Below are 13,197 nucleotides of genomic sequence, written 5' to 3'. Positions count from 1 at the left end.
AAATATTAATAATAATTTTAATTTAATCAATTCAAACACTCTCACTTATAATGATAATGATTACACTGTTATAACTAAATATTACATTTTTATAATATATTCTTATTCTCAATTGTTTGATTAAGGGCGTCATTAGTCTTACCATAATAAATATATTTTAAAGAGAAGTGAAGTCATAACAATTCTAGTTTCAAAATGCATTTGTGCAAAAATAAATAAATAAATACAAATCTCTCTTACAATTAAAAGTCCTAAGTTTAATTTAGAATAAAAATCAAATAATTAATATTATCTTTTCAAATACGTGACTAGTTTGATTCGTTCTATTATTTATTAACCATTAAGATTTATAAACCAAACAAATTAATTCTCGCGAGTCAAACAAGAAGGGAAGAAGGCGTCAGCAAATCAGGGTTGGTTGGTTGGTCAATGAATTGTGGACACTTGTCAAAAGCAGAAAAAAATATCTAAAAAAAATAGGGATAATTATGTGTTGAATAAAATAATTAATAATAGTAAATAAAAAAAGAAAAGAAAAAGGTAAAATTAGAGTTTGTGGTTCTTATCCATGACACCTTACATATTTGAAAAGTCCCTCACCTTTTATTCCTTTGATCTATCTCTTCTCCTTGGACACGTTTCGACGTCTCCTACGTTGTTTGCCTTTAACTTCTATTTTAAATATTAATAATAATAGATTTACAAAGTTAAAAATGTTTTTATAAACTCAATTCTTAAGAGAATTTAATGCATTTATATATTATTATTTTCTTAGTTTCATAATTAATTCAAAATTATTAGTTACAAAAATAAATGATTAATCACAAGTTCAAATTAATTTATCACTCTTTTTTTAAATCTTTGGTAGGACGTTGCGTCTATCTCATCCCAAAATAGATTGGTTGGACTAAAACAATCAAACTTAAATAGTGGTTATTTTTTATCCCATTTTGATGGATAATTAATATTGGGTGAAAAAAATAAGAGGGTTTATAAAAAAAAAACTATCAGTAGAAGATCTTTAATATTGTTAATATAATGATTCATAATTAGTATTTTTATGTGGGTTTACAAACTATATATATTAATATTAGTTTTTATGGTTTTGTTTTTTCAAATAAATTTTGCCTTTGTAAATTTAAAATAAAAGAATTGGAAATTAATAGTCTGGAAGATAAGTATCTGACGCCACTTTTTTTTATGTTGATAATGATGATGAGTTTGAGGCATGTCGATCTCATTCTAAATAAGACCGACTCTTATTGGTAAGAACAAAAGATTCCCATTTCGTCATCATTTCTCAATATTTGTAATTATATAAATTCAACCAGATCTAACTTTGTTTGGTATACTTTTGTTTATCAAGATAATCATTAGTGTTTTTAATTGATCAATAATCACTTTTATAAAATGATGTTATTTTGATTTATGGTTTTGTTTTGTTAATTAGCGGGAAATTAGATATATAAAACCTACCCTTTATTCTCACATGTTCTAGTTTAAATCTATTTGACTGGGTAAAGAATGTATTTCAAGGCTTTTCGTTGAATTTTAAGTCTGTTTCAAGTAGAAAATCCACCATTGACGCAAATTTTGGTGTTTCGATGAAACAAGATATTTTAAAAAATGTGACCATAAAAATTTGGTCCGTAAACACACTTAATCATTTAACTAGACGTAAAACTTGTCGCATGACAGACTCAAATTTAGGACCTCTCAAGGAAGTTGCGGATATCCAGTTCTTGTTGTCGCTAGGCTAGAAGAGGGGATGAAACAAGAAATTTAATGTATGATTGGTGTTTTTGAAATAACTTGGTTATTCAAAAAGTAATGATTTGTGATTATTTTGAAGATATATAATTGTAATTGATAAAAAAAAGAGTGAAATGATCTTTTCTTATCTCAACCGAACAAACCCTTAGTGTTTATTTGTTACTTAATATTTTATTTTTAATAAGATTCATAAGAATAAGATCAAGAAGTTTATTGAGTTAAAACTTAAAATAAAATTTGAAGGCAAAAAAAAGTGTGGAGTTGATAAAGATCAATTTCTTGACAAACTAGCTTCACTTTATGTGTCACAGTTTCCTTTGAATGGAATCTATAATTAAGAAATATATTGCTGATGCAATTAATTAAATCCAGATTATTTTGCCTAGTTTAATTGTTTATTACTTCTAATGGAACAATATTGTAGTTTGATTGAATGAATTGATTTATATGTTACTTAGTGTTCTTAATTACATAAAAGGATAAACAAATAAAGGCTAAGTAATTTGAATTTTTATTTCAAGAAAACCCTTGGTATTATTTGCAACAACAAGTTCATTATTTAATTAAATGAAAAGCCTTCATATTTGAGTTAGTTGAATACAATTCAAGCCATAGTAGTAAAATTGGAAATGTAATTAGGTCATCATTTTAAACATTTACCATAAATTAATTAAGAACAATCCTTACAGAATTGACTAAGAAAATCTTTAATTAAAAAAGTAGAACGATGTTTATCTATTATTATTATTATTAATAGAGTGTACAATGCATGTAGCCATTGGTTCTTGTCGTTTAGCTATCATAATTAAATATGACCTAAAAGTGATTAAAATACAATGCCCTAACTTGGAATATGATTAAGCAATTATACTTTATAGTATTGTGTAGATTTACAATATTAATAAAAACAATTCAATGCTGCACGTTTAGATTCTTTCCTATATAAAATATATTCATACACATCCATTTGGGTAATAAAAAAAAAAGGAGTAAGTCAAAACAAACTTGTATTAATTTGGAATATCCTAAGAATTATACAAAGGCTGTTATTATCTACTAAATTTTGATGTATCACATTTAAAAAAAATATATATAATAATTTGGTATTAATAATCTTAATGGTTAGTAAGATAAAATACATATAAATCTTGTTATGGGATTTAATTCATTTCAATTGTATTTTTTTTATAAATATTTTTACTTACATTAAATTTAAGTTTTCTTTATTTTTTTTCAGTTTTTGTCTTAACGTAAGTTTAAATTCTTTAATTCTTATTTCTATCTCCTTCCCTAATAATATAACTTCCTGAGTTTTGTTTTAATTTATTATTCTCTTTAAATAAAATAGTATAACTTTTACGGTCATTAATCATTTCAAATTAGAACATTTTAATTAGAACGTTTTAAGTGTGAAATGAATCTAAAATTTGGTATCTCTATTTAAATATATTTTATAGATAATTAACTAAATTGTTAAGAAATCTACTATAGTATATCAAATAAGTAGAAATAATATTGACTTGGGGATCAAATTTTATATTTAATTCACACTTAAAACGTTTCAATTAATTAAATTGTTAAGAGATCTACTATCCCTACATCAAATAAATAAAAATATGATTGAGTATTGACTTAGAGACCCAAATTTTAAATTCAATTCACACTTAAAACATTTTAATTAATTAAATTGTTAAAAAAATTACTATTAGTACATCAAATAAAATATTTGTTCTTAGAATTGATATGAGTTAATCTTCTTGTCAAATGACCATTATAGGAAAAATAAATAAAAATTCACATTTTTATCTCATCACATTTATTTATATATATTTTTAAATAATTTGTTAGGGATGTTTGTCTTGTTTATATGCATGGTTTTACATTAATAGTTTTTTTTTCTTTTAACAATAAAGGTATTACTAAGGTGTGGTTTTCTTTTGATAAGAAAATGCAGGCCTAACAAGGCCCATGTTTATTAGCAAAGGGCTTTATATAAAATATACCCATCAATAGAATTAGAATTAAACTATGTCTACTTTATAAATATTTAATTATGTATGTAAGAAAATTAATATATATTTAACATTTTTAATTATATTTATAATATATCTATTATTTAAATGAATAAAATAAATAATGATAAAGATATCCAAATGAACTTTTAAATAGTGATTTTATACAAAATTTGTTACATGGGAACAAAAGATTTTACATGAATTAAAGAAAAACTACTATAAAGGAATAAAACTAGAAATAAGGCAAAAACACAATCAATTAGAAAATTTCATATGAGCTATTAGAGAATAATTATATTTCCTATGATATATTTTTTATTATTAAAAACTTAATAATAAAAATTGGGATTATTCTAACCTTATAATAATTATATTTCCTAAGAAAATTGCAATCAAACTTTATGTTATTTCAAACATCGTCAACACCACTTCTTAACCTCGTGAATATTCTTGAATTTCTTTCCATATCCAAATATGATAAACTAATTTAATATTAATAAAAATATTATAATACATATTTTATTTTTATAAAATTTAAATTATAAATACGTATTAATAGTTGTATCAATTCAATCCACTAAGAACTCAAATAACTATATAAATATTTTTTTAAGTATAACAAATAAAACCTCAAAATATCCTTCACATAAAAAGCCAACTATATATATAATACTTCCTTCCCACAATGCGAATATCCCTTAAGCAATTTTTATTTTTTAGTTCGAACAAACCTGAAATAATATTTGTGATTTTGTCTTTTAACATCCTTCAAAATATTAATAAACACAAATAGATTTATAACATCATTAATATATTGATTTATTTTATAAAAGTATTTCTGATTATTAATAAACACAAATAAATTTATAAAATTATCAATATTTATTATTTTTATATTTTATAAAAAATTTAAATTTATTTATTTTTATAATAATTATTTTTACCATAATAAAGTTAGAACTAACTTAACATCCTACCAATAAGAACGAAATTAAGTTGATCGGACAGTAACATTCATTTATAACCCACTAAATTAGTGTTTACGAGTTTATTCTCACTTAAAACGCCTTAAGTTAAAATGAATGTCATAGTTTTAGATCATATTAACTTCCTTGAATATTTTTTTTAAACATAATATATATATATATATATATATATATATATAATTATTATTGCTTTCTTTTAATTGAGAACATTATTAATTGTTATTGGGGGAGTGAGCAAAATGAATATTTGTTGCTTTTCATGCAATTCTTCATAAATCAGAAACATCAAATCCAATAAAGAAAACAAAAAGCATATTTATGCATAACACAACACAATTAGTAATGAAGAATAGAATCATGGCGTTACTTTTAAGTTATATTTGTACAATTAATGCAAGAACAAAATTAGTCAAAAAGTTTGAGGCCCCAACTCCTATCTTCACATTGCCTGACATGTGAAACAATTTCTTCTTCATCGATCCCCTCCTCTTTTCTTCTTCTTCTACAATTAAATTTTGGATGTGGAGGAGCATGAAAGCAAGGTTCCATGGACATGGCCCGTTTACAGGCTGGTTCAGGAACAGTCTTGTTCACTGGCATAGTCAAGATCCACGGTCTCAATCCACCAAGTCCTTGAGCCACATATCCAAAAGTAGACCACGAACTTGTCACCAATTCATCTGTCAAACTCAGTAAATATATTTCAGCCCACGCCTTCGAATTATGTTTCTGATTTTCACTGTGTTGAAACTCTTCGTGACTCGCCTGGTAAAACTCCATCACCTCCCCATTCACCGTTGGATTTTCCCAGTACAGATCCTTCATCTTCTCATAGTATCCAGAGTTCAAAGATGTAACCAGTACAGCCTTGTGTTTCTTCCTCTTTGGAAAGGAAATGGCGGGTTTCATCTCATAGTTCGTTTCTGGGAGTATTTCTTCTTTCCATGTGCACGCTAATACCTGTTCAATTACATGTTGGTATGGCTCAATTTCACCATCTCCAGATTCAAGAACCCTAATCTGTATCCCGATTTTCTTGTCTGCTTTAGCTAAGTAAGCTTCGTAATACCTAGTGATTAATCCCCAAACTTCATTCGTTGGATGGAATAGATACCGACCCAAGTGATGAAACACTGCTTCCTTTTCAGGGAATAACCTCTCCAACTCATTCTGAAAAGATGGGATCAAGAACAGAGACGGTATAAAGTAATTGTTACTCCTCAAAACCAACCAAGGAACCTTAGAAAGAAAATCTTGATCTTGATCACAAAAGAACAACTTGTCATGATCATCATAATCATGAGCTAGATTGAGATAAAGAAAAGATGGGACAGAATTGTTTGAGTATCCAATGATTCCATTTTTCATCATTTGACCGTAATATTGTGGTGGGGTTTCCTCAATCTTGGTTATTTGATCCAACAATGGAAAGTTATTAGGAAGCAACCAAGATGTTTGTAAAAAAGGCTCACAAAAAAGATTTGTCATTTCATTTGCGGCATCAACAAGCAATACCCTGTTCGTGAGAAGAGCGTAGAGGAAAGCTGATGAAAGAGTTAGCATTCTGTTTCCCAATCCACTAAAAGGTAACCAAACAACATAATTGCATTCTAAACCGGTTGAATCAGATTGTCTGCCAGTAATCAATTCAATGGTTTTGTTATAGAGATGAGTATTAGGCCCACATCTCCTGTGAAGATCTTCATACCTTCTTAAACGCGATAGGAGATGAGAAGAAGGCTTGAAATTTGAAGGCGTTTTTCGATATGTTGATGATTCATATCGGCTTAGACATGATTCTCTGTTGAAACCAGATGCAAGAAGACCATCAATGGAACCTGTATGTAGGATTAGGAGGTAATTAAAGAACAAACAAGGATATGATTAATTAAAACAATGTTGTTGGATTAAGTAAGATTATTATACCTTGTTGAGATGATGCAATATGATTGTGTTTGAGTTGAAAAGTATCAGAGGTTTGGAGAATGAACCAGAAAATGAATAAAAATGGAAGAAAAATGGAGCAAGTTGTTAAGGTAATGTTTTTAGACTCCATTGTCGTCTTCACTGGAGATACTGATTCTTTCTTTCTGTGATAAAACGTAAATGCTTCTGATGTCGGATCCTGAAAAAACGGACAAATTTAAGGAGGAATTTTAGCTTTTTAAAAGAGAATAATGTATCACATCAATATTAAGGATAAATCAAATGGGAAGAATGTCAATTTTACACACCAAGTTGTAAGAAGGTGTCAAATTTACTTATTAAGTATCAAAATTCTATTTATATATACTAACTTGTCAAAAAGTGTCAAATTTATTTAAACTAACAGAAAAATTTAACGGAGTTAAAATTTTTGCCACATGTAATATCCATCTATTTTTTATTTGTTTTTAATTTACATTACTTTAATTCTTTTTTCATTTAAACAAAACATTTAAATTTTTCCATATCCATTTTTTCTCTCTTTACCCAATTCTTCATTTTCTTCTCACTGTTCCTCTTCATCTCTAATATAAGTAATCTATTTTTTCTGAAATCTCTATTAATGAACTAGCTATGTCGACGTCAAATTTTGAAAAAATGGATAAGGAAAAATTTGGATGTTTTGTTTGAATGAAATTTTTTTTTTTGATTATTCTTCCATCACAATATCAAAATATATATATTCTTATTCTAGCCAATTTGGATGTTTTGTTTGAATAAAAAATAGGTGGATATTAGATATGGCAAAACTTTTAACTCCGTTTAACTTTTTTGTTATTTTAAATAAATTTGACACTTTTTGACAAGTTAGTATATATAAATAGAATTCTGATACTTAATAAGTAAATTTGACACCTTCTTACAACTTGGTGTTTAAAATTGGCATTCTTCCCTAAATCAAATAGATATATACTACTATCATTTTAAGAAATTTTAATTATTCTAATAATTATCTCAATATTTAATATTAATAAGATAATATGTAATCTATTATATCTTGTATAATGATGTCAAGGCATGAAATTAGTCAAATTTGTTTCTCTTTCTCTTTTTCTTTTTATACATGAGAGTAATAATTTTGTCATCTTTTTTATATATAAGTAATAATTTTATATTTTGAAACTCAATAAAATAATTTAAATGTTAAAGCAAGAGATAGTGGAGGATTATGTTAACTTCTTTTTATAAAAAATTTGAAAAAAATAAGTTATTTGAATGAAATGGATCTCATGCATGCTTTTCTAACCATACAAATTAATAAATAATCTCTTTCACTATTTACAATAAATACAGTCTCGTGGGTATATTAAAGAAAAGTTTGACCCACAAGCTCGTCCTTTTTTTTCAATATAAAGAACATAATAAAGCAGAGCATTGATTGATCACAGCCCTACTTAAATAAATTGAGAAAAAAAGAAGGTTAACATAACTTTTTTTATATATATTTTTTTAATTTTCTAAAAAAAAATATTGTTTGATAAAAAAACAGGTTAGTTGAGTTTTTAATTTGTTCAATTATTATAATATTTATTATTTATTTAAAACTCAATTTATTTAAAAATAAAAAAAGAGTATTTTAGTTAATAAAATGAGTTATTTGATAATTAAAAAAATAATAATGTAATACAAAAATAATTTATAAAAAAATAATTTATAAAAAAATAGATAAAATTAAAAAAAAATCTTTAAGAGATATTTTTATCTCATTTATTAGGGATTTTAATAAGTTTTTATATAAAAAAAAAAATGGTGAAAAAGTAAGTTGTTAAATTTTGAATTAGTTGAATTATTAGGGTGTTCTTCTATATTTATATAAAATAAATAATATATTTTTTAAATTTTTAGCTATAAATTAAATAATTTAAGTAGCTAGTCAAACGAGTTATTGAGCTTAGGCTTTTGGGCCGGCTCTATAACAAGGAGAACTAGACGAACCCTAGGTCCACCCAAATTTGAGTTAATCAATTATATTCCACTTTTCTTTTTTTTTTAAATCGTTATAATATTATAATTATAAATTTTAATTTTTTCTTATAAAAATACCAAAAATATATTAAATATTTAAAAAAAATTAAAATCGTATACCCTCATTAAGGGCATGTTACTATTAGTCTCTGAATTTTACACTTTAGGATGCTCAATAAACCTTTTAATACCTACATACCAAAAAGAACAAATATTATTATTTATAGCTCAAGGTTATGATCATCAACCAACTTAATCCCCCATTTCAAATCCTCACAATTCTGCACATAAGAACGCATCGATCCTGTATTGGCACCGGTTTTCGCCTTGCAATCAAAATATGGAGGTAAATGAAAACACGGGTCCATCGACTTAGCCAGAATGCACGACGGCTCGGAAGGTGCGAGTTCTCTATGAGGGCTGTTTATAATCCACGATTGCATACCTCCAAGCCCTTGAGCCACATACCCAAAAGTCGAAAACGGGCTCGTTATCAACACATCCATCAAACTTAAGAGATAGATCTCTGCCCACGCCTTCATATTGTGACTCATCTTCTCACTATGTTGGCTGTCTTCGTGGCTAGGCTGATAAACCCCGATCACCTCCCTTGTCTCGGTTTCATGCTCCCAATACATGTCTTTTAAGCTGTCGTGATATGACAAACTCAAAGAAGCCGTCATGACAGCTTTAGAGGTTCCCTTTTCACTCCCACTTGAAATCGTGTAGTTGGTTTTTCGTAGTTTAGGCAGAATCCGACGATCGGTAGTGCAGGAAATGATTCGTTCCAGCATGTGTTTTTCGAAGGTGGTTACGTAACAAATGTCTTGAATTTGTCGAGTGCTGGATTGGTCTTGTTTGAAATGGGGAAGGTAATAAGTAAAGATTTGGTTACTCATTCTCTTGAAGACTACTGGAGTGGTCTTGAAATCCCTGATTTGGATTCCAATTCTCTCATCTGCTTTCGCTAGATATGTGTCGTAGTATCTCTTAACGAGTCCCCATACATCATTTGAAGGGTGGAAAAGGTATCTTCCCAAGTGATGAAAAACAGTGTCTTTCTTCGGGAACAGCCTTTCGAGTTCTTGATCGTATCCGGGCATTAAGAACAGAGACGGCGCGAAATACTCGTCTGATCTCAAAACTAGCCAGGGGATTTCTTCTATTGGGATCTGGTATTCGTCGCAGAAGAAGAGCTTATCCTGATCGGAGCAATCGAATGGAAGATGAAGGTACATGAAACTATTATTAGGCAGATGAATTATCGAGGAATCGGTGGAATTCGCCGTGTTCTTCATGATCCTGTTTCCGTAAGAATCGGGAGACCCACCTCTGAAATTTCGAAAGTTTGCCTTGAGCGGGAAATCGGGAGGGAGCAGCCAAGTAGCATTCTCGAAGGGCTCGCAAAGTAGATCTTCAATGTTCTTGGACTCGTCGATGAGCAAGATTCGATCGGTGAGGAGGGCGTAGAGGAAAGTGGAGACTAGGCTGACAAATCGGTTTCCTAGTCCATTTGAAGGAAGCCAAACGAGGTACTTACATTGATCATGATCATGATCATGACCATGGCTCATATTAGCCTGGGACAAAAGCTTCAATGATTCTTCTTCAAAGGGTTTAGTTCCAGGGCCGCAGTTTCTATGCATGGATTCGTATTTTCGCAGTCTGGAGACGAGATAAGACGACGGTGTTGAGAAACGATCTAATCTAAACACACGATAAAAGAAGATATAAAGATATAGTGGTAAAGAATAATAAAGAACACAAGATATAACGAGGTTCGGCCAACAATGCCTACATCCTCGGGGAGTCGTCCATTCTATTGATATTCCATGGAATAATGGTCCAAGTAACCCTAGGTTACAATGTCTCTATTTATAGGAGTACATCAAAAGCCAAAAGACTAAACTACTACTCCTAAGCCCAATAAAGGCTTAAAGCCCAATTACAATATATAAACTCTAATTAAATATGAGCCCAAAACCCAACAATCTCCACCTTGGGCGAATACTGCGCTTATTGAGATGTGATGAATAAATTACAAATCTCCACCTTGACGAATTTCACGTCCCTTAGGAAATACACGAGTCGTACCCATCAATCTTCACCTCCACTCCATTCAAGAGCCCTTAGAAGAATAACAATCTCCGCCAGTATATCGCGCCATCAAAAAGTTATGAGCCACACATCAATCTTCACTGTTCGAGCCATTCACGAGATAAATCATTATACCTCCACTTCCGTTCAAAAGCCCTTAGAAGATAAAATCATAGAGTTTATAACACCAAGTAAACTTGGCAACTACGCTACTTCAGCGACTAGAGACATTCAACAACTCTTCCCAATCTTTGTTCATACCCGTTGACATATGCGGAAACTAGAATTAACAATTCTTTATTATGTCAAAATAATCTTTACCTTTGTTTGCCACAAACTGAGTGTCTTATTTTTCAAGTCCAACAACCGACTGAAAGAAAAATACCGAATAGACCCAAGACGAACTTTCATCGTCGACTTTTTCAAAATCAGATATCTATCGAAAACTGAGGACACCCAAAACGAACTTCCATCGTCTACTTCCTCAAAATAAGATATCGATCAAAAACGAGAAGACCCAAGACGAACCTTTATCGTCTACTTCATAACAAATAAATTAGGCTATCACGACATCTCTTTTCTCTAGCTCAAGATCTGACAAAGTATTTGTCACTCATCTTGCCTTAAACATTGCATACTCAATCAACTTGAACCCCATACTTCTCCTTGACCAAATTAGCTTGCAATCTGCTAGTTTCTTGAATCCAAAAATGCCTAGCAATCCAAGAATATTATTTCAAGATTCACTATCTCTCTTCAATTGTCTTCACCAATGCTTCAAATGATCATCTATAGTTTCTCTGAAAGAAATCAAATATCCTTCCATTTGAATTGATCGAACTTCTCATCTAGCCCCTTTTTCATGACTAGGAATCCCTATTCAAAGTCTCAATCATCCCATTCATCTAATATATGATCCACAATGTATAGACAATTAAGATAGAACAAAAGAAGTAACAAAATCATCACCTTCGAATTAACCGAGTCTCCCATCTAGCCCCTTTTTCATGACTAGGAATCTCACTCAAGGTTTTTATTTATCTTCTCACATTAGAAGATAATGCAATGATTTCTTCTCGGTCGTTTGAGAGTTGCTTTCAAGATGTCTCCACCTCAACTTATAAGTGTCTTTCATTAGTCTTCCTCTTCCTGGTCTTTCATTCATAATATGTGTTAGCTGGAATTGTTTCAATCTTTAATCACCGCCAACTCAATGCAATCTTGCAATTTTGGCATGAAGGATTGCCCTGTCAACATGTCGACAATGTTATCATCGGTAAACACCATTTTGATAATAACTTCCCATATTTGATCATGTTTTTGTCAAGTGTAAAAGCACATAATCTCACCACCGTCTTCATCTTGATTAGCTCTTCCAATAAGATAAGGTCATAACCAAAAAGATACAAACTTTTTGGTCCCAAATAAGTCAAATAAAATTAAAATTAGGCAGACACTTTAAGCCCCAGAAAAACAAACTTTGAGACGTCCAAAACTTGATCCGACCGTTGAAAATGTAGAGTAATGAGTTACCAACCCTCTCGACAAAATCTCAGCGCAATCGGACTCTGTTTGAATCTCCGATCGTCAGTTTGATGAACCCTGCGCGGCTGTAGGCGAAAATCTACTACTAGTTTTTCTCTCTACCCCTCTTTTAATTTGACTTCTTCAATAACCGGTTTCCAAAGAAAAATCTCTCCAAACTTATTTCAGCCGAGAATTTCTTCAAGTCAAAGCCCTCGCCATAGTGAAATAATGTCACCCATGTATGCCAAGACAATAATCGGTTATAATAAAACCTCCAACTAATTCAATAAGCATGAAGATGTATCGTTTGTTCTCCATATTCTTCTAGCAAAATCCTGCATAGAAAGAATCTAACAAACCATATATATGATTAGTGCACCCTCAACTCATACCTTAGAAATTATCATTCTTGGTAGAGAACCCTTGAGGCATCAACACCCACTTGACAACTTCGCACCAACACTTACCGGGATTGCCAATCAAAACCTACTCATAAGGTTTGATGCAAATCCAAATCCGGCCCTTAAACACACATATCAAAAATACACTCTTGCAAACAAACATTAAAGCCACCTGCTTTAATTAGAAAACCCATTACATGTTGCATCAATTGTCTTCTATAATCTGCAACATCGAATAAGTACTCCACCTTCTTTTTCAACTTCAATTTTCAATCTCCATATTGACGAATATCAAATCTCTTAGAAGATAAACACAAATCTCCATATTTGAGAAATTCAAGTCAAACAAGCCTCAATATAAATCCAAGATCAAAGCATACAAAACTTTGAGAATTTGATTAAAATCAAACAAGGCTTACTTGTGAAAATTGGAATCAAATAGGTCTC

The 13,197-nt window shown here is 29.9% G+C and overlaps 2 protein-coding genes across 2 annotated transcripts; both read right to left on the bottom strand.

The window, feature by feature from the left end:
• Positions 1–5,065: 5,065 nt before the first annotated feature.
• On the bottom strand, positions 5,066–6,912 carry LOC124925746 (galactoside 2-alpha-L-fucosyltransferase-like). The gene is made up of 2 exons (XM_047465826.1): positions 6,701–6,912; positions 5,066–6,612 (listed from the first exon to the last, which is right to left on the bottom strand). Exons 1-2 carry the CDS (start codon positions 6,828–6,830, stop codon positions 5,180–5,182), a joined length of 1,563 nt encoding a protein of 520 aa, XP_047321782.1. The 5' UTR covers positions 6,831–6,912; the 3' UTR covers positions 5,066–5,179.
• A 2,034-nt stretch (positions 6,913–8,946) lies between these two features.
• Positions 8,947–10,371, bottom strand: LOC124925285 (galactoside 2-alpha-L-fucosyltransferase-like). Its single transcript, XM_047465255.1, has one exon. It carries the CDS (start codon positions 10,369–10,371, stop codon positions 8,947–8,949), a length of 1,425 nt encoding a protein of 474 aa, XP_047321211.1.
• Between the last annotated feature and the right edge of the window lie 2,826 nt (positions 10,372–13,197).

The sequence above is a fragment of the Impatiens glandulifera genome, chromosome 2 (assembly GCF_907164915.1).
Source record: "Impatiens glandulifera chromosome 2, dImpGla2.1, whole genome shotgun sequence".
Taxonomy (NCBI): domain Eukaryota; kingdom Viridiplantae; phylum Streptophyta; class Magnoliopsida; order Ericales; family Balsaminaceae; genus Impatiens; species Impatiens glandulifera.
The sequence above is the reverse complement of the archived record's forward strand: the minus strand, read 5'-3'. Positions and strand labels throughout refer to the sequence as shown.

What these genes read in the sequence shown, in the direction of transcription:
- LOC124925285 (XM_047465255.1), bottom strand. Translation starts at nt 10,371, where the DNA reads ATGCATAGAAACTGCGGCCCTGGAACTAAACCCTTTGAAGAAGAATCA.
- LOC124925746 (XM_047465826.1), bottom strand. Translation starts at nt 6,830, where the DNA reads ATGGAGTCTAAAAACATTACCTTAACAACTTGCTCCATTTTTCTTCCA. An exon ending in TATTGCATCATCTCAACAAG is followed by an intron (nt 6,613 to 6,700) that starts GTATAATAATCT and finishes TCCTACATACAG; the next exon opens with GTTCCATTGATGGTCTTCTT.